General features: G+C 44.9%; 1 protein-coding gene across 3 annotated transcripts in view; it reads right to left on the bottom strand.

Annotated features, from left to right (window-relative positions):
- mahj (LisH and WD40 domain-containing protein mahjong) overlaps positions 1 to 27,201 on the bottom strand; it is a 193,984-nt gene that overhangs the window by 19,826 nt on the left and 146,957 nt on the right. For all 3 annotated transcript variants that reach the window (XM_068390118.1, XM_068390129.1, XM_068390122.1), the window contains 3 exons: positions 22,479 to 22,660; positions 21,947 to 22,216; positions 4,914 to 5,118 (listed from right to left, as the gene is read on the bottom strand). In XM_068390118.1, coding sequence (XP_068246219.1) covers positions 4,914 to 5,118; positions 21,947 to 22,216; positions 22,479 to 22,660 — 657 coding nt within the window. The remainder of the gene's footprint in view (positions 1 to 4,913; positions 5,119 to 21,946; positions 22,217 to 22,478; positions 22,661 to 27,201) is intronic.

Raw genomic sequence — 27,201 nt, 5'->3', positions numbered from 1 at the left:
TATGCTAATATGTTAACTATTAGGGTAGATTGGTTAACGACAATTTTGATTACAGGGAGTACCTGTACTTTCTTTGTGAATAAGGAACATACCGTATATTTCTGCGTACAGTATAAGACAACCTTAAATCCTAAAATTTACCCCTGAATATTGGGGCTCGTCTTATACCTCCAATCTGAAAATAACACCTTGAATTTCAAGTGATCTATATTTGTAGGTTAGCCTTGGCCTCATTACGATAATCAATAACAAAAGTGACCAAACCATATTTACCTTATAAAGTATTATATTAATGGATCATGTTTATGATAAACAGCCTATTTGAGGAAAAATTGCATTTAAACAATGAAATCAACTTTTATCAATGAAAGTCCAGCTGAGTAAAAGTAAATATCGAGTTATGGTTACATTCTCAGCAACCTTATCTTTCTCTAATGTTTCCATAATTTTATGCTAGTCTTAATGACAATAGTAATAACGTATAGGTTAGTAGAATATTCAACTAAATTGAAACTTAAGTCAAGAAAAATATGTTGACGATGGAATGGACAATCATCTTTTTCAACCCTTTTACCCCCAAAGGACGTACTGGTACGTTTCACAAAACCCATCCCTTTACCCCCATGGACGTACCGGTACGTCCTTGCAAAAAAATGCTATAAAATTTTTTTTTTTTTCATATTTTTGATATTTTTTTGAAAAAATTCAGGCATTTTCCAAGAGAATGAGACCAACCTGACCTCTCTATGACAAAAATTAAGGCTGTTAGAGCAATTAAAAAAAAATATACTGCAAAATGTGCTGGGAAAAAAATAACCCCTTGGGGGTTAAGGGTTGGAAATTTCCAAAGAGCCTGGGGGTAAAAGGGTTAACAGTTTAGAACAATCATATGACCATAATATTATCGTAAATTACCATACTGTCATTGGTTATAGTTTCTTATTGTTGATTAAATGCAAACAAAATGATTTTCTGATATGTGACGTGTGAAGAAATTTCTAAGATTAAGTAAGTAAAAGATTTGTAATAACATCTTTACTGAAATCTATTAGCAATATTAGTTATCACTTGGATGCATAAATGCATTAGTTTGTTCGGTATGAACAGTGATGAAATGCAGACAAAACAATGGTTTCCATTTTAAGTGGCTTGTTTAGGAAACATGATATAAAATAGACCTTACTTATTTTGAATTTCCATGGTGCAAAAAGTAAAATATTTGTAAATATGTCATCCTAACTAAAAGCTATTAATATCATTACTTATCACTTGGATGCGTCAATGCGTAAGTTTGTTCTTTATGATGGGAGATGAAAAGTAAACAAAACAATGGTTTCCATTATAGGTAGTGTGTTTAAGAAAATCATGATATATAATCACCAATATTTAATTTAATTTGAATATCTAAAAATACAGTATGTCAAACACATTAGTAATAACATAATCATTACATAACCATTACTGCAAAAGCTACCATGCTAGCTCACTGAAAAGCCACTTTGGCCTTCATCTATCTGGCTACAGGGGTAGCCAGGGGACAATGGTGGCCACGATACAGGGTCATGGCCCAAGGCCCATGAGCAAATAACAGTGCCATACACACCTGTACTGTAGGGTCTTGAGATATGGTTTCAGGGTTCAAGGCAGAGCTGTGACCCAGTCCCATGCACACGCTTGGCTGTACACACCTATTTTGCCTTGCTACCATGATAACTGGGGAACCAACACAGCCCCAGGGGACAGAGGCTCAGAGCCTTGATACACGATCACAGCCAGGGACCCTGCATCAACCCAGGGAGACACTTGGGGGGGACATTCCCTCCCCTTACGAGAGGTAGTGTTGAAACAAGCCCTTCCTTACCACTACACCGAACTGGACTTCATCAAAGGAGATAGTGGTGCTGGGGAGCCTGCCAGAAATATTGAAAGAGGTCCATACTTCCTTAGAACACGCTCTTTATCAGCAGTACGCACAGTTGAAGAATTGAAGAAAAGCCTCCAACCTCTGATGGGATGCAGTGAATACTGGGGTAACCTATCACGCCACCAGAATGTGAAAAGCCCGCCGATGTATATCCAAGGGCTCCTTGCTCCTGTGATGTCATTTTTGTTCTTTCTTTTATTGTATTATTTTATCAAAGTAAAGGAATCATTTTCACTGGCAGTCATTTTCCATATGGAAGTTTTCCATTTTTCAAAAAATCAATATTCACATGGTAGCCTACGGAATTCCCTATATTTTCATGTTTGAATAATATCAGTCAACACTGGAAAAAATTAGTAAAACATTTTCTATTTTGAGAGAATGAGCTTCAAAGTTTTTTTGTAGAGATCAGTTGAGTATGGGCTTTTAGGGGTAATTTTCCTCAATACTAGGAATCATGAGGACGTAATCATCATATTTCAGGGTTATTTACTACACAGTGATCTGCTCCTTCCCTCAAATCCAAAAATATATACTGTACTCTACATGTACCAATATATTCTTGTTAGCATATTTTCTGAGCAAATTTTGTTTTATTCATATTTAGTTGTCGTCTGAAACTTTATGCTTCTTTCACCATAACCATAATATAAAAATGGTACTTATAATTGGTTGCAATCAGTTACAGAGAAGGAAGCTGTAGCTCTGGTACAAAATCTATGTAACCCAGGGTTTTACCCCAAGACTTTGTCAGGATTTCCATCTACCCTGTACAAAGCCCATCACCTGGGTGAGCGGGTAGGAAGCTGCCCTCATCTCCTGTCTCTGCCCTATACTGTGGACTTACTGATTGCTCTGCTTCCATTCTGGACCAAAAGTTTGGCTTCAAGGAGTGCTGTTGTTGAAACTTGGGACTTTGATGATTGACAAAATGGCTGTGAGAAGGTGAGGCCTGCTTCATGAAGTCAGTGCTCTAATTGGTTTCTTTGGCGGCTGTTATACCTATGGACAAGGAAAGTTAAGTGGGATGACCTTCCATAAAAAGTTTGCATCCTTGTAACATTATAGGCTTGTCTGCCAGACTACAAACCAACTCCTCAGAAAGAAGAATTCATCCCACAGATCAATGGAAGAAAGCAAGCTTAATATATCTTGAAGGTTATACCACCCTTTTTCATTACATCGCTTGTCAGTAGTACTTGGAATCCAATCTTACAAATTCAAAAGAGTACCAAATTCTTTACAGTACATTTCTAGTGTCCCATTCCTTCAGGGAAAGTAATATCAATCCCAGAATAATGAAGTTTGATTACCACCTCTATGGCTATTTAGGGCATCCTTAGGAGGGAGCAGTACCCTATTACACCACAGAATCTACTTGCCCTCTGTTCTGAAATTGAGGAATAAGTTGGAAAGCTCATAGGCAATTTTACACCATAAAAGGGCCATCCTCCACATGAAATCCTCATGCATCCTCAAGATTGAGCCGGCAACAAGCAGGTTAAAGCTTACCTCTCAATGTCGAGGTTATCACATGTCAAGTTGATCACATGCCCAAATGAGGACTCACCCTGTGAAAACCAAAAGGGGAATAATATATGCATCTTCCAAGAGGGTAGCCTCCGTACAGGGAGAGATAACGTTGGCATTTGCCACACGAGAAGGTGTTCTCGGCTGTAAATGAGATATTTTTAACACTGACTGGAGAATCCTTCAAATGAGGAGAATCTCCTTGGTTTTGAAAATCTGAAATAAGGGTATGAAGTTCACCACTGATCACACTTGTGGGAAGAGATGGTGATCTGTTAAGATCAGTATAATCTGGAACTAAGGATACATATACAGGCTCAGTTTCTGGCCATAATAGGGCAGAAACCAAAGGATCAGTATCAATATATTCATGATCACCATCCAATGGGCAACAAAACATCATCCTCAGATGTACAGAGAACTCCGTTAAAGAAGGATCGGATTAGAAGAGATCATGTGTCGCATGAAGAGGCTTTTATTTCTTGGCCTTGAGAGAGGAAGAAGTGTTAAGGAATTCTATCTCTCTTAGCCTTCTTGCAACTTGCACAATACTTCTCCCATGGAGAGGGTGGCCAATACCTACAAAAATCCCATGGAATAAAAAAAACACTGCTTTACCACGGCAGTTTGGGCTTAATGGGTATGGATCTACATCAAACAGGCTCATGAAGGTTTCACATGGGTGCTATTCAGGTTTCACATGGGCGCTATTCAAGACGGGGACAAGTCTGTATACTACCTGAAACACCACTCATATCAAAATTGCACACAGAAAAGCAAAAGGGCACTCAGTAATTCAGGATGGAATTGTAATTGTAGTTTGGGAGAACTGATAGGATAGCAACCAGAAGGAGAATGAGAGGCTGGACCATGATAACCCTTTTCTGGTTGTAGCAAAACAACTAAGGAATAAACTCATAACATAACCTAACCTACCCTACACTAACCTAGGTTGGGAAGTTTGTATCCGCATAAGAAAAAAAACCTGAATGAAATACTGACCCGGTAAATTTTCTCTCAAAAAAAGTGATAAAACTAAAAAAAGGAAATAAGGATAATAATCAGCAAACTATCACAAAAGAAACTACATCATCAGAAATAAAGCTCTCCATAGGGGCTATTTACTTTAAAAAAAAAAAAAGAAAAAAAAAAGGGTACACAGGGAATGGAAGTAAAAGGGGTTATAAAAGCTTTGCATTAGAAGTTGGCCCAGAGCCATGCAAACCCATTTGTTTAACTTTTTCAGTTGCACTGCAGAATGGAACAATGCATTTTACTTCTCAAGTTAGGTTTTTAATGTGACTGCAGATTTTATGCTGGATATGAGCAACATGATTAATGGGTTATTCTTAACAAATTCAAGAATTATGTAACTAGAGAATATTTACAAAAACCAAGCTTGAAATGATATACCAAAGAATTTATAAAAAATATTCTTATAAAAGCAACAAATACTTACAGTAAATGCACAACATAAAAATATGTCATCATCTTCTGATGGTCTAAATGTCTGTGTCGGGCGATATCTGCTGTAGATAAATTTTCTATTATTTGCCGAACCATCTAACCCCGTACTAGGTATATTATAACCCCGTTTTGTTATTCGCATAGTGAAATTAGTTGGGGATGCTCTTACAGATCTAGGCTCAGGACATCTGTGTGGTCTGAAAAAGAAAAAAATGGTGCATGTGTTAATCATATAAAATACAAAATCCATTTTTTTTAATAACTATCATTATAACCTAATTACTTCTATGGATTTTCTAAACCAATCTATTTGTGACTTGAAACAATACTGTGAAGAAGAAATTATTTATTACCATCTGGGATCAAACATATTTTAGTACTGTCGCCTTAACAACCAAGTCTTGTAAAATATAATTTCTCTCTTCATAACTAAGGTTCTAAGTTCCTTTCTATTATCTAAATCTGAGAGCCTTACATAATCTACCTTTAACAAGCTTTAAAATTTTGCAGATAGGATTTTCATTCTAATATATAATTAAAAACTATCTAATATATTATAAAACACTTGAAAAGTAAATTTGGTCAAGCTTGGGATATAATCCTTCTACCACATATAATGAAAAAGAGTAATGCGAGATCGATAATTAATTTTTAATAGCAGCCTAAATATAAATAACCTTAGCTAGAGGCACTAAACTAAACTTTTTCAGTAATGGAGATATTTTCAGTGTGAGATGGAACAGCCATTGAATTCATTACTGAGGTATTTAACAATAAGTGGTGAGTGCAGGTGTGATGCCCAGCTCCTCCACCTGTAGGAAGTCTCACTTTAAACATTCCCCTTAAGACTGCAATTGTAGGTTGAGGAGAGAAGTATACCTTAGTGGGAATGACACAGACTGATTAAAAGAATGTTATTTTGGGGTTACTGTACTTTTTTCTTTAAAACCCACTTGTAAAATAATTCTATGCTCTAAAAGTTGTACTATGGAAATTTTCTTAGACTTCTTAATTTTTATGTATTATTTCATCAACGTATAAAAGCTACTTTCAAAGGTGACTATTTTTCATACGGATGTTTTCATTTTTTCAAAAAGTTAATGTACAAATTGTTGGCTATAAAATTCTGTATGTTTCCATGTTCAAATGACAAAAAATCAATCTAAAATAACAAATTTTAGGTAATTTGTATTTTTCCTATCTATGCATACGAGGAACTTCCTTAGGAGATCTGGGGCGTTAGCTCCCATAACGACCAGATTTTTTCATTAGGCCTCCCTAGTTCCCCCTACCATACATCTGGCAGTAACCACAGCTTCTACAATCACCTGGCCTGGGTTAAGGCCGGGCATAATCGCCAGTACGAATCTGAAGAATAAATCCTCTAAACTTCCAGCCATCAACCAAGAGGGGACCGATGGGCGGGCAGTAAAACGGAAGTTCCTCGTAAGTATAGCTAGGGAATATACAAATTACTTAAAATCTTTTATTCATTCCGTAGCGATATACTTACTCGGAACTTCCTTAGGAGACTCATACTTAGGAGGTGGGAAAGGGAAACTGGTGGAAAGGGGGAGAAATGACTAAGGAGGCCAATAGAAACAATAAGATATTACCCACTTACAAGAACACCTCCCCTACAGGGATGTAGACTAGGCTCGTAACGCTCCCCATTCCCGTCCAACGCTTCGTTAGGTACTTCGCAGAAGGGCTTGAAGAGGGGAGAGGGGATAGGGAATATGACACGCTACCACTCAACCATTCAGCACGAAGCACAAGGGTTCCAGTCGTGGTTAAATTCGTTGTTGTGCAGCCATGACGGAAGACACCGAGTGACCTGACTGTGCAGTCCCGCCGATAGTGTGAAGTGAAAGTAGACTGGCCTTTCCAGACTCCTGCTTTCAGTACCTGACTGACTGCCATGTTTTTGGATAAGACTAAAGAGGTCCAATGCCCCGAATTTTGTGGTGCTTTGAAGAGCTGGGAGGGTCAACTCCTACCACCCCATAGGACCTCCTGCTTGTCTCTCTTAACCAGAACGACACTGTATTCTTCGACAGTGGTTTCTTTGCCTTGCCAGTGGAGACAAACAGGCTCTTGATAGCTGCCTCAGCCTAGCTGTTCTGGTCAGGTACTTCCTCGGGACTCAAATATTGCACAGAAGCAGGTCTTTTTCAAGGTCTGACTTGGGAATGCAGGGGACCAAAAACTCCTGGAACCGGGGATCAACTACCGCAGGGTTCTGGGTGTTAGCTATAAAGGATGGGACAAACTTGAATGTCACCTCCTTCCAGCCCTTCGTGTGAGAAACCTCGTAGGATAGTCCGTGTATCTCTCTCACTCTTTTGACTGACGCGAGGACCAGAAGGAACACCGTCTTCAATGTTAGGTCTCTGTCCAGGTTATTCCTTGAGTGGCTCGAAAGGGGGTCCCTAAACTCCAACACCATGGACAGGTCCCACTCTGGGGATTTCAGGGGCTGTGGGGGACAGTCCTGCTCAAAGCTCCTGATAAGCATGGTCAGTTGCCTTGATGCTCCTAAATTCAACCCCTTGAGAGCAAATACTTGGCCTAACGCTGCTAGGTATCCCTTCACTGCTGGGATCGAGAGGCCTACATCTAACCTGAGGTGCAGCAGGAAGTCCACAATCTGCAGGATGGATACTTGAGGGGCCTGATGTCTTTCTTCTGGCAGCACTTCCCAAATGAGCCCCATTTCGCTTGGTAAATGGCTGTCGATGATACCTTCAGATAGCCTGTCATCTGCGACGCTGCCCCTCAGGAGAAGCCCTCCCAACTCAGGAGACACTGGATAACCTCCACCCATAAAGGGAGAGGTTTTCCAGCCTGCAGTGAAACTTTTTGAAGTGGGGCTGCCTCAGGAGGTCTTCCCTGAGAGGAAGAGGCCATGGTTCTTTGCTCGCTAGTTCAAGCAGGTCCGGGAACCACTACCTGTCTGGCCACCACGGAGCCACCAGGCTGAGCTTTGTTTCCCTAAATCTGTTCAAGACCTGATAGAGCAGGCTGAAGGGGGGGGGGGGGGGGAAGGGGGGGAGGGGGGGGAAGATAGGCGTCCAGACCGTCTCAGGAGTGCTGGAAGGCATCCTCAATGACTGCTGTCGGGTCTAGCACCGGGGAACAGATCACGGGGAGCTTGGCGTTAGGTCTTGTTGCAAATAGATCTAGGGAGGGGGAGCCCCCATATATTTATCAGGTGACTTTCTACATCTGGGTGCAGGGACCAATCTGTGCTTAGGACCTGGCCTTTTCTGTTTAGGCTGTCCGCCACCATATTCCTTTTCCCTGGGATGAACCTCGCTGTCACCAGTGACCCTTTCTCCGCGGCCCATCCCAGTATCTCCGAGATCAGACTGCATGGTGCCCAAGACTTAAGGCTCCCCTGCTTCCTGATGTATGTAACCTCTGTAGTGTTGTCGCACATGAGGGCTACTGCCCTCCCTTGTATTAGACCTTCCAATGAATGGAGTGCTCTCTGGACAGCCCAAAGTTCCAGCTTGTTGATGTAGAGAACGTTCTCCTCGGGGGTCCAGGTTCCCGACCGGGTCTCCTGGAGTAGGTGTGCTCCCCATCCTTCCTTGGAAGCATCCGTAAATAAGAGCAGCTCTGGAGGAGTGTCCCGCAGTGAGACGCCTTTCTGGTTGTTGGCCCAGTCTGTCCACCACAGGATTGCCTCCGTGGTTGACTGGGATGGGGAGAACTTGTTGGTTGAGGCCTTCTTTGACTTCAGGTCCCACTGGACGGGGCAGATCTAGAGCCCCACTAGTCTCTCTCAATCTACTAAGGGGTGTGCATCACCCCTCAGGAACAGTACAGCAACCTTGTCTAGGCGGTAGAGACGTTCCTTGGCAGGGAATGCCCTGGCTTCCACTGTGCACGTTTCCATCCCCAGGCACACCATTCTTGTTGACGGGGACATCTAAGATTTCTCCCAATTGAAGACGACCCCCAGCTCCTCACAGAATGACAGAAGGTCGTCCCTCTGTTTCATCAAGACTTCCCTTGAGAAGGAAAGAAGCAACCAGTCATCCAGATACCACAGGAGTCTGATGCCCATCTTGTGAGCCCACTGGTTGACCAGGATGAAGACTCTGGTGAAGACTTGCGATGCCGTAGACAACCTGAAGCAAGAGGGTCTGGAACTGGAGGACATTGTTCCCCCACTTGACTCTGAGGAACTTCCTGCTGGCTGGATGTACCGGGATCTGGAAATAAGCATCTTTCATGTCCAAGAGCAACATGTAATCCCTTTCTCTGAGGGCTGCCAGGACAGTCCAGGGTGTCTCCATTCTGAAGGATGTCTTGTGGATGAACGCATTGAGGGAGGAGAGGTCTATCACTAGCCTCCAGCTACCCGTGGCCTTCTCCACTAAGAAGAGGCAACTGAAAAAGCCTTGTGTCTTCCCGTCCGCCTTCTGCAGCATCGCCTCCATCTCCTCTTCCAGTGCTCTCCTTTGTAGCCGATCCTTTGGCTGGAGGGAGGGGGCGTCCCGCCCTTTGATGAGGGGGGAAAGTCGCCCTGGAAGGGAATACGGTAGACTTCCCTCAGGACTTGAACCGTCCAAGGGTCGGCCCCGTGTTTTGCCCAGTTCCACCACTTCTGTGAGAGGCAACCCCCAACCCGTGGGATCAGAAGTGACGGGGAGCCCCTCTTCCTATCTCCTCCAGGAAAAACGGCCTTGGCGGGGTCTGCGGCTCATGGAGGGTCTGGTGCGGGAAAAGGTAACAGAGGGGGCCCACGAGGAGGGGCGTGATGCTGACGTCCATTTACTCGTTGAAGGTTCTGCCTGAAGCGGAGCGGGCTAGGACCGGTACGGCGGTCTAGTGTGGGAGTCTCTGGGGCTAGGACCGGTACGGCGGTCTAGTGTGGGAGTCTCAGTGTGGGAGTCTCTGGGGCTAGGACCGGTACGGCGGTCTAGTGTGGGAGTCTCAGTGTGGGAGTCTCTGGGGCTAGGACCGGTACGGCGGTCTAGTGTGGGAGTCTCTGGGGCGAGGGCCGGCAGGCTTCCTGGTGGTGGCCCTGTGAAGAACGTTATCTTGGTTAGCCCTACGCCACTTCTCGAGGGTGTCAGCAACTAGGACCTCTGGGAAGAGGGATTCTCCCGACACTGGAGAGTTCCTGAGAAGATGGGCTTCCCTATCTGGAATCTTTTTGGGGAGCCATGTCAGGATGGATTCTCTTCAGCGTAGGATTCAGTTCGCCCACTGGGTGAGGGCCTGGGCTGAAAGGAAGCTGACTGCCTTCTCCCGGACCGCAACAGCTCCCGCAGCTGGTCCCTCTCAAAGTCTGTCTCAAAGCCGAGACAGACCCTGTCCGGATGTCCATCCAGGAGGCTATATGTGAGACCGACCACACCCCAGCCTCCATCAAGAAAGTCTCCTGATCGGAGAACGAGAGCTCCCTGATAACAGCTTGTCCTTTGCGTTAAAACTCCACAAGGTTATCTTCAACTGTCAGGGGCCCCGACGAGACGCCCTCCAGGGCATAGAGCCAGCTGTGGCGGACCTTAGGTAAAGGAAGAAGTTTGAGGAAGCTGTGAGCTCTGAGTGAGTTCTTAGGGCCTGAAAACGTTTCGTCAAGGTTTGTGACGGTCCTGGAGACTGGTCTTGACCAGAAAACAAAGAAAAGAAAAGTTTTAATTTCTAGTCTAGTTGTTTACTGTCAAGGTTAGGTTGTAAAAGAGAACAAAAATCAAAAATTTTAAGTAATTTTCATTTTTCCTAACATACTTACCGAGAACTACTTTCTTACGAGTTACCTGTAATCTCCTCTCTACCGACCAGAGTTTTGTGTAGGGTCCCCTCCATCCCGTTTTCTATGGAGGCCTACCCCGGCATTAAAGAATGTGCCCCGAGGGTAGGCTTATCGCTAGGTCGATGTCCGCCCGGGTCAACATCTCCAGTAAGTTCTATTGAAGTAGCACAATACTTGCAAGGGCAGAGAGGCACTCGGGGAAGGAAGGGAGGGCCATTACCCGAAAGTAGTTCTCGGTAAGTATGTTAGGAAAAATAAAAATTACTTAAAAATTTTTGATTTGTTCCAACACGAATACTTACCTCGAACTACTTTCTTAGGAGACTTACACTTTAGGAGGCGGGAGTGCTATTCTGACCTACAGACCCGGTATGCGGAGGCCAAGAGGCCCAGGAATAACGGTACATACTAGAAAACGGACGAGAGGGTAACTACACAAAGAGCTCACGTTAGTGTCTAAGTACTCACCCTTTGAAAAAACTTCTTCTGATGTTGCATCCAGTAGCGTAGTCGTGAAGAACGTGTTATCCAACGGTACAAGTTGGTAATCTCCGATGAGGCTAGGGAGCAACTGGGTAGGATGGAAGGAAACGCACCTGTGTCTCCCGGTTGCTATCCGTGATTGAACCTGGGGCTTTTACCGTTAAACCACTTGGAGGGCGGAGATGACTGTTCCAATGGAGAACCCGTCTAAGGACTTCCTCGAGTAGTCCTTGAGGTAATGGGCAGTAAAGGTCGACTGGTTCGACCAAGTACCTGCCCGAAGGATCTGACCTACTGCCATGTTTTTCTCAAAGGCTAAGGACGTGCTCAGGCCTCTGATGTCATGAGGTCTGGGGGCGCCTGGCACGGCCAGGCCTTCCTCCTTGTAGGCTCTGGCAATAACTTGTCTCAACCAGAAGGAAATGGTGTTCTTGGACACTTGCTTCTTAGTAACACCCGTGGGTACGAAGAGGCTCTTGATGCCTGGGCGGAGATGAGCAATTCTTTCAAGGTATTTTCTAATGGTTCGGACAGGGCATAATTTCAAATCCTCCGAATTACCCGTCCTAGGGATGGCTGGTATGGAGAAACCTTCGAACTTCGAATCCCAGACTGCCGGGTTCTGGGTCTTCGCCACAAAAGAAGGAACGAACTTGAAGGATACTTCTTTCCACCCCTTCGAATGAGAAACGTCATATGACAGCCCATGGATCTCACCCACTCTCTTAGCGGACGCCAAGGCCAGCAAGAAGACGGCCTTGAGAGTGAGATCCCTGTCCACGATATCTTTTAAAGGTTCAAAGGGGGGGCCACACAACATCTTCAGGACCTTAGCTAAGTCCCACTGGGGCACCCTACTCGCTTGTGGGGGGCAGGACTGCTCGAAGCTCTTGACAAGCATCGCTATGTGCCTAGAGGCCCCAAGGTCGATGCTCTTCAGGAGGAAGACTTGGCCTAAGGCGGCCCGAACCCCTTTTATGGCTGGGATTGACATTCCCATTTTGTCTCTGAGAAACACCAGAAAATCCACTATGTCCGGGACAGAGGCATTAAGGGGCTTAATGTGCCTCTCAGAGCACCACTTCGTGAAGGAGGCCCACTTAGCCTGGTAGACCGTAGCTGAAGACTTTCTCAGGTACAGCGACATTCTCTTAGCAGTGGATGAAGAATATCCTTCTTTCTTCAGGAGTCGCTCGATAGTCTCCAGGCGTGAAGACGTAGGGACTGTGGGTTGTCGTGGAGCCTGAGAAAATGAGGTTGATGCAGAAGGTCTGACCTGTCGGGTAGAGACCACGGGGGTTGACTCGCCAGGTCTTTTAGGTCCGCGAACCACTCTCTCTCCGGCCACCAGGGCGCTACCAAAGTCATCTTCAAGTTTCGGGCTGTCCTTACTCTGTTGAGCACCTGCCTTATCAACGTGAAAGGGGGAAAAGCGCACACGTCTAGATTGTCCCACCTGTGCTGAAAGGCGTCTTCCAAGGCTGCCTTCGGATCTGGTACAGGAGAACAATATACGGGGAGTTGGGCGTTCAGTTTGGTTGCAAAGAGGTCCATCACTGGGGAACCCCAACGTTGGATGATGAGCTTGGCTACTTCTGGGAGGAGGGACCATTCTGTCCCTACTATTTGGCCCACTCTGCTGAGACCGTCGGCCAGCACGTTTTTCTTCCCGGGAATGAACCTTGCAAACAACACCACTTGAGCGAGTTCGACCGGCAATGCCACCATTCCATGGAGGGCCTCGTGTTTGGTAGAACAGGGATTAGGACTTGTTGCGAGTCCAGTTGGCACCAGAGGTTCTTCAGGTTCCATTGCACGGCTCTGAGCCTTACCCTCCCCTGGGGAACTAGTTTCTCCAACGACACCAGGTGCCCTATCAGTCTTTGCCAGTCTTTTGCTCTCCTGGGACGCGCTGATAGGAACAGCCGAATGATTTCCATGAGGTTGTTTATTCTGTCTCCCGAAGGGAAGGCTTTTCCCAGAATGGTATCTAACGTCATTCCCAAGTAGGTCATTCTGGTGGATGGGGATAGGTTTGATTTTTCCGGGTTGATCACGATGCCCAGATCCTTGCAAAACTGGAGGAGTTTCATCCCTTGTTCCTCCAAGAGGTCCTTCGAGGAGGAAAGAAGCAACCAGTCGTCCAGGTATCGGATGAGGCGAATGCCTCGTTCGTGAGCCCACACTGAGACAGTCGTGAAGACTCTCGTGAACACCTGGGGCGCTGTTGACAATCCGAAGCAAAGGGTCTTGAATTGCAGGATCTGGGAACCCCATTTCACCCGGAGAAACTTACGACTCGAGGGGTGGACCGGAATTTGGAAGTAGGCGTCCTTGAGGTCTATGGTCATCATGTAATCTTTCTCCCTCAAGGACAGTAGGACTGACTTCGGAGTGTCCATTTTGAAGTCTGTCTTCTTGATGAACTTGTTGAAAGCCGACATATCTATAACCGGCCTCCACCCCCCCCCGTCGCTTTTTCTACCAGGAACAGGCGACTGTAGAAACCCGGGCCTGGGAGAAGAATTTCTTCCATGGCGCCCTTCTCCAACATGGAGGACACTTCCTCTTGAAGGGCGGTCTTCTTCAACGGGTCTTTGGGAGCCAGCCATTCCGCCCGGCTGGCCAGGATTAGAGGGGGTGGTTCTGCTAAGAACGGCAGTCTGTAGCCCTCCTTCAGTACGGACACTGTCCAAGGCTCCGCTCCGTGAGCCTTCCATGCTTGCCAATGTAGTCTGAGGCATCCCCCAACCCGAGGCTTGGGCGGGGATAGGGGGCCTCTCACTCTATCTCCTTCTGGAGGAGCGGCCTGAACGGCCTCTCCTAGAGGCTGAATAACCTGTTCTAAAGGAGTTTGAGGATGCTGGAGCCCCCCTACGGGGGGGGCTGAGGCGCTGAGGACCAGGAGGAAGAGGGAGCCTCTCTCCTCGTCGTGCTGGGAGAGGCCTGGGCCGTCGCGGCACTGTCTGAGATGGACCTCTTGTAGGGCGGTCTCCTAGTAGGCGTAGGCCTGGGGGTGTTCAAATCTTTCCGCTTCGAGACCTTCTCCATAATGGTCTCTAATTCTTTTAAGGGAAACAAGGAGTCACCCCACAAGGGCAGGCCCCTCATGGCCCGCGCTTCCCTGTCTGGGACCTTCCGGGACACCTTAGCCAGGATGGTGTCTCTTTTGCGGAGTACCCAATTCGCTGTCAAGGCGAGCGACTGGTACGTCAAGAACTTTAAGGTTTTACCCCCGGAGGTAATAAGTTCCCTCAGGAGGTTCTGCTGGTCAGGGTCCGCGGGGTCGAACGAGGCTTGCACTCCTACTAAGGTGGAAGCCCACCAGTTGAGCCAAGAGGAGACGTGCACCAGGTCCCTCGACATTTCTTCCATCATGGAGGGCTCCGATGGAGAAAAACAAACTGGGGCCGAAGAGGCTCTATCCTCTGAGACGCCCTGACTCAGGATGTCAAGGGAAGGTTCCACTTTACAGGGGCCTGGATGACGCCCTTCTGGCACATATACCTTGACCTGAGTCTTGAGGCCCTGGAGCAATTTTGAGGAACTCTGAGTTTTGGGGGCCTCGGCATTACTAGCCACCACTTTGTCAACATATTCTTGCCCTAGGACCAGATCTCGGGCTAGAGGAAACGCTAGAGAGGTCTTAGGTTGGGTAGGGGTCTGCATTATCCGTAAAAGGCTGGACCTCCAGTAGTCTTCGTCAGTAGCTGCAGGTTCCTCAATCTTATGGTGCCTCCTGATAAGGCCAATCACCCTTCTATAGGCCGGGTCCTCCGTTGGGGAACCCTCCCTACTGTCAGCCGAGGTCTCGGCTTGAGACCGGGGAGCTGGGTCGCCGGGCACACCGACCGGACGTCTAGTTCTTGGAGCCAGGGGCGCCGTCCTACCGAGGTACTGGACTTCTTCGGCGGGGGCGTCCGCACCAGGGGCAGGGGTTAACGCAGGCATCGTCGACTCAGCGAGGACTCTCGTCCGCTCAAGGTCTCTGGGTGACGAGGACGCGGTTCCCGTGGGCTGACCCGACAGCGGGAACCGTTCCTTCCGACCCAAAGGCTGCACCAGCTGGGCTGGTTCGGACAGGCTGCCCGAAAAGAAGCGCGTTTCCCCCCGCTGGGCAGGGTGAACTGGAGGCTTCGAGGACTTATGCCTACCTGTAGAGTCCTTCTCGCGAACTTGCTTGCGAGGGTCAAAGCCGTGTTTGGAGGAAGGGATCCTTGGCGAGAACTCCTTGGACCGGCGGTCCGGTGAACAACGTACTCTTGTCTCACGGGGTACGAAGACCCAATCGCCATCCGGTGACCTACTCCTTCTGTACTTACGTCTTGGAGAGCGGGAGCGCTTCCTGCTGTATCTGGAGCGCGACCTAGAACGGGAACGCCTGCTCCTGGACCGCTCTCTCTGACGGCGATGTTTTCTCCTGGGGTCTTCCCCCGACGAGTAATATTCTTCTGAAGAGCCCGACGACACTGCACTTACCGTATGGCGGGCGGTAGCGGGGACCGCGGGGGACTTCGTAACTCGTTGAGTGCTCGAGGTAGACGGTTGAAGGAATTCTTCGGGGACTTCCGTGAGAGGGGTCGGGAACGATGATTGACGCCCCACGCTAGGAAACCAGGGATCCAGGCCCTCTTCCATTCGTAACAGGGACCTACCTGGTGTCTTCGGAAGCTTCCAACCAAAGGCATCATTCCCCGTAGAACCCGACTTACTCTGGTTGTCGCCACCTGCCGAAGACCCTGAAACACAGGCCCACGAAGGGGGCGAAGACACAGACACAACGTTACTACCCCACAAGGGGTCATCGGAGGACACGTGCCCCCCGAGCACAAGGGCAGACTCTCCGGACGCACTACTGGGCTCTTCACTAGCCCTAGAAGGACCCGCAACCCCCACTGCACATTCACTAGACTCTTGGGGAAGATCGCTTTGTTCTCTCTCCACGACAGACTTACCTCGGCCCCTACTCTGTGTAGGGGACGGCGAAACAGAGGCCCCGTCGGACCGCTCACTGGGTGATGGTAGCGGCGAAGTAACGCTAGCTTTCCTGGGGGAACGTTTCGACGATTTCCTCTTTTTAGTTCCGTAACGTACCCACTGGATATCACTCCAACCTACACACTCGGGGCACGTATCTGATGACGAACAAACCCTTCCCCTACAGGAGGAGCAAAGGGAGTAAGGGTCAACTTCAGGCTTGGAGAGTAACGCTCCACACGATTTACCGGCTCTAGGCCCAGGACAACGGCGGATTTGCTCCATAATGCACAAACGCAAGACACAGGCACGTAGGGAATCAAGGAATACACTGGGTAAGCACAAGGGTGGAAGGTGAACACACAGGAACACCTGGGAACAGTACACAGGAAACACAAGTTACCACGCGAGGAACACGTGGGACACACAGAACGCACACAAAGGATCGATAGAGAACGAGAGCGACGTGTTGACACGTCGCGACCAGAGAACTTACTGGAGATGTTGACCCGAGCGGACATCGACCTAGCGATAAGCCTACCCTCGGGGCACATTCTTTAATGCCGGGGTAGGCCTCCATAGAAAACGGGATGGAGGGTACCCTACACAAAACTCTGGTCGGTAGAGAGGAGATTACAGGTAACTCCTAAGAAAGTAGTTCGAGGTAAGTATTCGTGTTGGAACAAACATTTATTCTCTTCACACACACATGAGAGCCTTATTGCCTTATACTATGTTTGGGTTCCCCCAGGTCCCTCAGTGTGAGGCACCTCGTATATCCACCAGAGTTGCTAATGCACCTTCCGGTGTATTTTGCATCTTCCAGTCTTGGATGGTCTGGGATGCATCTTAGGTATTTATCGAGCTTATTCTTAAACACATCTACGCTCACTCTTGATATGTTTCTTAGATGAGCTGGCAGCGCATTAAATAGTCGCTGCATTATCGATGCTGGTGCGTAGTGGATTAATGTCCTGTGCGCCTTTCTTAGTTTTCCTGGTATAGTTTTTGGCACTATTAATCTACCTTGGCTTGCTCTTTCTGATATTTTTAGCTCCATGATGTTTTCAGTAATTCATTCTATTTGCTTCCATGCTTGTATTATCATGTAGTGTTCTCTTCTCCTTTCTAGACGGTATAGTTTTAAAAATTGCAGTCTCTCCCAGTAGTCAAGGTCCTTAACTTCTTCTATTCTAGCAGTATAGGACCTTTGTACACTCTATTTGTGCAATATCCTTTTAAGGTGTGGGTACCATATCACATTGTAGTACTCAAGTGTACTACATACATGAGTTTTGTAAAGCATAATCATGTGTTCAGCTTTTCTTAGTTTTAAATTTCTGAATAACATTCTAATTTTTGCTTTACATTTAGCCAACAGTATTGCTATTTGGTCGTTGCATAACATATTCCTATTTAACATTACACCAAGGTCTTTAATGCTTCCTTGTTTATGATTGTCTCGTTATTAGGTCCCTTGTATGCATATACCATTCCTTCTCTGTTTCCATAATTTATTGATTCAAATTTATCGGAGTTAAATACCATCCTATTTATCTCCGCCCATTCATATATTTTGTTTAGATCTCTTTGTAGTGAGTTCCTATCTTCATCACAAGTAATTTCTCTACTTATTCTTGTGTCATCGGCGAAACTTCTCACTACAGAGTTTTTAACATCACAGTCTATGTCTGAGATCATAAGAACAAACAGCAGTGCAGCTAATACCGTACCTTGTGGCACGCCATATATTATCTGATCTTCATCTGATTTCTCGTCATTTGCAACCACTATGTTTTCTGTTTTGCATGAATTCTTTTACCCATTTTCCTATCTTTCCCACAATGTTATGGTTTCTCATTTTTTTCTCTAGTATATTATGGCCTACCTTGTCAAAGGCTTTTGTAAAATCTAGATAGATCACATCTGTGTCTTTTTCATTATCATATTTTTGTATATGTTTTCACACGAGAGAGAGAGAGAGAGAGAGAGAGAGAGAGAGAGAGAGAGAGAGAGAGAGAGAGAATTTTTACCTTATTGCCTTATTCTATGTTTGGGTTCCCCCAGGTCCCTCAGTGTGAGGCACCTCGTATATCCACCAGAGAGTTGCTAATGCATCTTCCAGTCTTGGATGGTCTGGGATGCATCTTAGGTATTTATCGAGCTTATTCTTAAACACATCTACGCTCACTCCTGATATGTTTCTTAGATGAGCTGGCAGCGCATTAAATAGTCGTTGCAAGATCGATGCTGGTGCGTAGTGGATTAATGTCCTGTGCGCCTTCCTCAGTTTTCCCGGTATATTTTTTTGGCACTATTAATCTACCTCGGCTGGCTCTTTCTGATATTTCTAGCTCATGATGTTTTCAGTAATTCCTTTTATTTGCTTCCATGCTTGTATTATCATGTGGCATTCTCTTCTCCTTTCTAGACGGTATAGTTTTAAAAATTGCAGTCTTTCCCAGTAATCAAGGTCCTTAACTTCTATTCTAGCAGTATAGGACCTTTGTACACTCTATTTGTGCAATATCCTTTTGGTAGTGTGGGTACCATATCACATTGCAGTACTCGAGTGTACTACATATATGAGTTTTGTAAAGCATGATCATGTGTTCAGCTTTTCTTGTTTTAAAGTTTCCGAATAACATTCCCATTTTTGCTTTACGTTTAGCCAACAGTATTGCTATTTGGTCGTTGCATAACATATTCCTATTTAGCATTACACCAAGGTCTTTAATTGCTTCCTTGTTTGTGATTGTCTCGTTATTAGGTCCCTTGTATGCATATACTGTACCATTCCTTCTCTGTTTCCATAATTTATTGATTCAAATTTATCGGAGTTAAATACCATCCTATTTATTTCCGCCCATTCATATATTTTGTTTAGATCTCTTTGTAGTGAGTTCCTATCTTCATCACAAGTAATTTCTCTACTTATTCTTGTGTCATCGGCGAAACTTCTCACTAGAGTTTTTAACATCACAGTCTATATCTGAGATCATAATAACAAACAGCAGTGTAGCTAATACCGTACCTTGTGGCACGCCAGATATTACCTGAGCTTCATCTGATTTCTCATCATTTGCAACCACTATCTGTTTTCTGTTTTGCAGGAATTCTTTTACCCATTTTCCTATCTTTCCCAAAATATTATGCTTTCTCATTTTTTTCTCTAATATATTATGGTCTACCTTGTCAAAGGCTTTTGCAAAATCTAGATAGATCACATCTGTGTCTTTTTCATTTATCATATTTTTGTATATGTTTTCATAGTGTGCTATCAGTTGGGTTTGTGTACTTTTTCCGGGCACAAAACCGTGTTGACCTATATTAAACAAATTATTTTTAACCAATGATTCATTACTTTTTTTTTTGTTACACTCTCATACACTTTCATAATATGTGATGCTAGACTAACAGGTCTATAATTGCTCACCTCCAGTCTTGATCCACTTTTGAAAATAGGGGTTATATAAGCTAATTTATGTTTAACATATATCTCGCTCATATCTACACTTTGTCTTAGCAGTATTGCAAGCGGCTTCGCGATAGAGTGCAGTTTTTTTTTTAACAAAATCGCTCGAACTCCATCTGGTCCGGCTGCCGATCCATTTTTAATTTCGCTCATAGCCTTGACAATATCTGCTTCATTAATATCTATATCCGATAGATATTCCACATTTTCTTCTCTCCTTTCTGTTTCATTATTCTCATTCGCAATCCTTGGCGTGAACTCATTCTTATATTTTTCTGCTAATATGTTGCATATTTCCTTTATTTTATTCGTTAACCGTCCTTCAATTCTTAGAGGATTCGTTAACTGTCCTTCAATTCTTAGAGGGCCTATTTCTAATCTCCCTTTATTCATTTTTTTTGCATAGCAGTAAAGTACTTTGGGTTTTTTCTTTATATTTTGAAGTGCCCTTTCTTTCAAGTCCCTTTTTTCAATTTCTTTCAATTGTATAATCTTTTGTTCTGCATTTTCTATCTTACATTTTATTTCCATCATTTTCCACACATTTTTTTCTTTTGCAAGATTTTTCTTCCACTTTCTAATTTTCTGAAATAAGATCCTTCTGTCTCTTGGTATGCATGTCTGTTGTTTATTGTTTCTTTTCGGTACATATTTTTCAACAATTTTCTCCAGTATTTTGTACAGTATGTCCGTATTTACCTGTATATTATCAATTACGAATACATTTTTCCATTCTTTGTTTAGTTCTTCATTTATTTCTGACCATTTTATATTCTTACTATAAAAATTATATTTTCCATATCCTTCACAACGTTTTGTGCTTTGATTATCTCTGCAATCACTTGCTTTGGAATGGACTATTAATTCTATGACATTGTGGTCTGAAATTCCTGTGTTATACACTATTATTTCTTTAACATAATTCACCTCATTCACAAATACTAGATCTAGGACATTTTCCTTTCTTGTTGGAATGTGGTTTATTTGTTGCATATTATGTTCTAATAGCATATCTTGAAGCTTTTCAAATTGCCTCTTATCTTCTGCGCTACTATTACTCTCTTTTTTATATGTATGTATACAACCACTTTCTTCTATCCGTTCTTTCCAATCCACGAAAGGAAAGTTAAAATCTCCGGAGAGGAGTATATTCCAATCTTTATGGTTTCTACTTATATCATCTATTTTTTATATTATTATGTCAAACTCCTTAGTATTTGGGGGTCTGTAAACTACAACATTCACTAGTTTTTCAAATTCAAATTCTACCGCAATCAATTCACATTCTGTGTTGCTGTTGCTGTATTTTTCACAAACTTTTCCTTGATTTATGTCTCTTCCATATATTGCGGTTCCCTTTTGATTCCTATTTGTTCTGTCTGATCTATATGTTTGGAAACCCTTTATCTGGTCATCACTGCCAGTATCTTGGGAATACCTGTTTCACTTATATTTAATATATCTATTTTTTCTATTTGGGTTAGTTCTTCTGAGAACTCTATTTTCCTTTTAGAGTAACTCGTGACTAAACCCTGAGCATTCATCACTATTATGGTTTGTGTTTCATCCACATTATTTAATATTGGTAATATGGATTTTCCCATGCTTCCTTCCTGTTCTGATATGATGCTCTTCCCTTAATTTCCAGGAATTCTGCCATTAAAAAATCCAACTTTTCTATTATATTTGCTCTTTCGCCTTCATATTTATTTGTGTGTGTATACCTGCAATTATCCCCATATCTGGCCCAACCCCTACACACACACACGCAGAGAGAGAGAGAGAGAGAGAGAGAGAGAGAGAGAGAGAGAGAGAGAGAGAGAGAGAGAGAGAGTGTGTGTGTGTGTGTGTTTGGATCAAAGCAATTCAAGGATCAATTGGTAATAGAATGTAAATGTCAAGGACACGTCCATGAGGAAAAAAAAAGCACACCAAAAAATTCAATTACATAGTATGTTGAATAATGGAAATAAAGGTCAAGTTGAATTAAACAGCGCAATGCTCTCGTCAGACCCATTGAGATGGCATTTCACCAATGGACTCGCTCAAAAAAAAAAGAGAGAGAGAGAGAGAGAGAGAGAGAGAGAGAGAGAGAGAGAGAGAGAGAGAGAGAGAGAGAGAGAGAGAGAGAGAGAGAATACATGACAAATATTACAATTATTAATTATTTGGTAGAGACAGGACAGGTACAACCAAAACCTTCAAAACTTGAAATAAAATAAGATTTATCTATCTTGAAGATGAAAAATTAGTGTTCACTTTGCAATGAGAAATGGAATTATTCAACACTAAAAGTAAACATTCTCCCATTACTTACTGAAAGAGATCGAAGGTGGGACAGGTGACAACTGGATTCTTACAAAGAGCATGTTGGTTGGTTAGATATTCTGTGACAATTTGGTCGAGACTAATCTTGGGTTCATTGGTCAAGCCAGTGTTTGTGACAACGGGCATTAACACAGAGGAATTTGAAGTCACTGTATATGGATTAGGTGGGTTACCAGTAGATAGGCTATTTGCATTTGTTTCAGCTTTGCTAAAATGGGAGACCGACGAACTAGCTACACGATGATCCCTCTTGGAAGCCCTGTAAAATATCAATGGCATTAAAATCTGACCTTACCCAAAACAAATTCTTCTATTATTACAAATATCATCAGAAAAAAATCCTTAAGTTAGTCTGGAAATATGTTTCAACAATTACATTTCAAAAGAATATTTCATATCCAATGAGGATATTTCAAATACTTGGAAACTTATCAAAAATAACAATATTGTATACTGCACCAAACTACTGTAATATGCACCTTCACCCAGAAAAATTTATTACGCAAGAGATCCTTCCGTACCTGTTAATCTTTATGTGAAACGAACCAGGACTCGACAAACTATGATTTGAGGGGCTCGATACAGGTGGTGGTGAAGGAGTTAGTGGAACTGCAAAACCTGAAGTTTCAGAACTTGAGTTCTGGTTTGACTTACATAAAGGATTAAATGACAGACGGGAAGTTCCACCAACTAAATGACGATGCTGTGAAAGAAAAAAGAAGTGTTAATTAAACCATGGATGTTCTCAGACAACAAAAACATAGGAAATTTTTAAAATAATTTGTGTTTTTCCCAACAATACAAACCTTTAGCTATTCATAGAAGTATTACTTTCGGCAAAGTTGAGAGGACGAGCCATTAGAATTTAGCAGAAGGTTAACCACCTATACCACTAATTAGCGGTGGGGGTGAGGGGTAGAACTACCCCTCTCACTCAAACACATGCGACTGTACTTCTCTTTGCTTGTTGGTAGGACTTCAAGGAGGCCTGGGTTGGCGGGCAAATCTGTATAAATAGCTAAAGGTGTGTACCGTTAGTAAAAAATACAAATAATTTCCGAATTTGCCATTTGTTCCGTAATTGGAATACATACCTATGCTATTTATAGGGGTACAACTCGCCCATTAGGAGGGTGGACGTCCCTGCTAATCTGGCGTTTTGGCTTTATCTGGGGATTCCTCTTTAATCTATGCGTTAGCACCAAAAGAAGTAAACCCTAACACCACGATAACCTTGCTATGCAAGATCTGTGGCCTACACAAGTTGTGTGTGTAGAGATACTAGCAATGTGACTGTCAAGGTAAGATTTCTTCTGAGTCATAGGAGTTGTTTGAAGTCACCAAAACATTCCCAATACCACCACGTCAGGGTATGGGTGGATAACAGTAAATACTAGGATACATAAGGGCGCAATGGTTTACCTACAGTGGTTTGAGGTCAACTGTGCAGAGGACCCTGGATTCTGATTTCCCCAAGAGAGGGGAGGACGAAGAAAAGAAAAGAGACAGTCATTCCTTTCCATTCACTCAGACTAAAACCAGGTAACCACTGCCCTCAACCTTCTGCTACTTGTCCAATAAGGAACTTAAGGTATTAAACCAGCTGTTGTGCAGCCACCACAAGCCCGAAAGAGAACGTATCAAGTCTCCTGTGGGTCATGGCTTGCAGGTAGTGGGCGGTAAATGTCATTTGACATTTCCATACGCCCGCTTGTAGAACCTGCGCCACAGAGCAGTTAGGCTTGAAGGCCACAGACATAAAGATGTCCAAGGGCTCATTTCTGACTGGGGACAAGTGAGGTCATAACTCCGTATTAGGAGTGAAAGTTACAGTGAGGAGGACATGTCCACTCCTTTCGGTCTAACGGCAAGATTCAAGGCTGAGCGATATCTTTTACTGTCGAGACCAAGAGGAATATTTCCTCTCACAGACATAAAAAGAACTCCGCTATTGCTGGAATAGTGGCATCAAGTGGAGAGATAGCCCTTCCACAACACTAACCACAGAAGACATTCCATTTCTCCTCTGCGGGTCTAGGATTTCAGCAGTGTCTTGGAGTCCTTAGATTCTCTCATAGGAGGGAAAAGGTCTCCAGAGCAGAAGGTTTTGATGGAAGAACCTTCTGCTGGCCACCCGTCGGGGGAAGGATGGATTCCTCCTTGGGTTTTGATGCTGCTGTATTGCCATTATTATTATCATTATTATTATTGTTAAATCCTAAGCTACAACCCTGGTTAGAAAAGCAGGATGCTATAAGCCCAGGGGCCCCAACAGGGAAAATAGCCCAGTGAAGAAACAAAATGAAGAAAAATAAAATATTTTCAGAACAGCAATAACATTAAAACAAATATTCCCTATTTAAACTATAAAAACTTTAACAAAACAAGAGGAAGAGAAACTAGATAGAAAAGTGTGCCCGAGTGTACCCTCAGGCAAGAGAACTCTAACCCAAGACAGTGGAAGACCATGGTACAGAGGCTATGCCACTACCCAAGAATAGAGAACAATGGTTTGATTTTGGAGTGTCCTTCTCCTAGAAGAGCTGCTTACCATAGCTAAAGAGTCTCTTTTACCCTTACCAAGAGGAAAGTAGCCACTGAACAATTACAGAGCAGTAGTTAACCCCTTGGGTGAAGAAAAATTGTTTGGTAATCTCAGTGTTGTCAGGTGTATGAGGTCAGAGGATAATCTGTAAAGAATAGGCCAAACTATCCAGTGTCTGGGTAGGCAAAAGGAAAGAACCGTAACCAGAGAGAAGGGTCCTATGTAGTACAGTCTGCCCAGTCAAAGGACCCCATAACTCTCTAGCGGTAGTATCTCAACGGGCAGCTGGTGCCCAGGCCAACCTTCCCAAGGAGGATCGGAGTGAGTCTGGCAAAGACTCTTCCCTGCTATGAACCTTTAACTGAGGTGATGAGTGAGGCACAGGAGAGCAAGGAGGAGTTGAACCAGCGAACGTAGGCTTTCCCTTAGATTAGAAGGTCAAGTACGGGTCAGCTTGACCCTGGTAGATGGTACGTCGTCAGGAGTTCCTCTCTTCCTCTTCAGGGGATGGCACCAGGGATCTTTGCCTTGAAAGCGCAGAGGAAAACTTCTCCAGGGGGACCCTGGGAGTTTTCCACAGGGCAAGAGGATGGCAAACCCAAAGAGAAAGCTTGCATTACTGCCCTAACGCTGCCTGATGGTGGCACAGTCTGAAGGTTCCCGAGAAGAACGCAGAAGAGCGCTGCAACAGAGTCTTGACTGCAGGCAAGGATGATGAAGGTTGCAAAGCTGTGGTCTCCTTCCTGGCTGTGGTCTCCTTCAAAGGAGCCGGAAGTTTAGGAATTTTGAATTCCTGCAATTTGCCCTTTTTCGCCTTCAACGACGAACACGATATTCTGCATTTGCGGGGAGGGGAACGGGGCGACGGCGAACGATGGGGAAGAGACTTGTCCTTCCCCGGAGGAAGAGCCGAAGCTCGAGGTAACGAGGGTCTGGTCGGCTGCCTAACTCGCAACTTGTGATGTTCCGTAAGAGCACTGGCGAACAGGGGACTGATGGCGCCGATGTTGCTTTATAGGAGCACAGTCACGTGTAACCACCTGGAGCTGGCAGACGGCGAGTTGGCGAGCAGTGACCTGGCAGACGGCGAATTGGCGAGCAGTGACCTGCCGAACGGCGCGTTGGGGATTGGTGAGCCGGAGAACGGCGAGCTGTAGCCTTACTCTCCTCTGAAGGGGAGTGATGAGTCGATGGCAAGTGATGAGAGGGCCGGTGAGAAACTGAAGGTTGCTGGTGAGGACTGACGAGATGGAGTGAACCGGGGATCGAGGAGCTGGCGAACGATGCATTGGTGATCTGTGAGCCAAAGATTGGCGACCGGCCGATTGAAGATCCTAGGATGGACGTTCACCAGGAGAGGATTGCAAACGAATCCTCGACACCGAGTCACGAACCAGGGCTCATTGATGAACAGGGGAGTACAGAGAAAAGGACGAGGGTTGAGAACCAGACGAGCCAGGAAGATCCTCCGAAGAGGACCACTGCAAAGATGAGGCAGACAAGCCAAACAGTCGTCTCTTCACTGAAGGTGAAGGAGCGCGACTGAGGTGAAAAGAAAGGCGAGTACGGCGACCACGACGACAAGCCTCATCAGGGACAGGCAGAGCAGCAAGCAGATCAGTAGCAGGCCTCCGAAGATGAGTCTCTATGAGTGGTCTCTTTGCAAACGATGAGTGGTCATTTGCAGGAGACCCCCGTAAGATCGGGAGAGGAAGCATAGTCCTTGGCGGTGACTGAAGAAGCAGAGGAAGCTGCAGGAACGGAGTCCGCTGGCAGGGCAGCTGACGAAGCCTCGGAGACGACCATTATGACCAGGGCAAAAGGGTCAACCTCTGACTCGGACCAACGCTGCAATCCCAAACCTTAGTGAAGCAACTGCAACAACACCTCCTTAGAAGGCGGACCTGGCAATCACAAGAACGGCCACACCTGAGAAAGAGACAAGGTCTCCCTCAGGGGGAGAGGTGGGGCCGCCTTGCTAGGGGAGGTAAGACAGTCTCTTGAGGACCGAGGTTGACCAGGAGTTAAAGGGCCTGCACTACTACTCGAAGGAACCCCAGGGGAACTGCTCGAGTAGATGCTTCAGAGAAAAGTCGGGGGATGGAAGAAGCAGCTTTGGGTTTCTTCTACTTCGAAGAAACCTTCGAAGGAGAAGAGTCCCACTTTTCCCACTGAGAGGCAGACCACTCCCGACACTCAACACATTTACTATCCAAGTAACACCATTGCCCTATACAAGCCAGACACAAACGGTGAGGATTGGTATCCTCGAAAGACATGTGAAAGTACTACAGGAGTGGCCCTTGGGTCCAAACCAGTTACGCATGACCGGCAAGCAAGGGCACACACACAATGTGTAAGAAAAAGCACAAAAAGATTAACAATGGCAGTCCAAAGGGAGAGGGGGAAGATTGGTAACAACCGTTCTCCATCCAAGCCAAAAGCAAAGTGAAGTACAGTCACAGGTGTGTGAGTGAGAGGTGTGCTTAGTAAAACCTCCCAGGCTAACTAGCAGGATGGGAGTTTAACTCTCGCTAAATTCGAATAGCTTGTCCTTTCAGCTTTGCCGAAAGTAACACCCCTATAAATAACGTAGGTTTGTATTCCAGTTATGGAACAAAGCGAAGTTCAACACCACATTAAATATAAGATATATATTTTAAGAAAGATCACAGTTTTGTAAGTGATCTTTTCCTTAC

The sequence above is a fragment of the Palaemon carinicauda genome, chromosome 1 (genome assembly GCF_036898095.1).
Source record: "Palaemon carinicauda isolate YSFRI2023 chromosome 1, ASM3689809v2, whole genome shotgun sequence".
NCBI lineage: Eukaryota > Metazoa > Arthropoda > Malacostraca > Decapoda > Palaemonidae > Palaemon > Palaemon carinicauda.
Note: the sequence above shows the minus strand (reverse complement) of the source record. Positions and strands in the feature narration are given on the sequence as shown.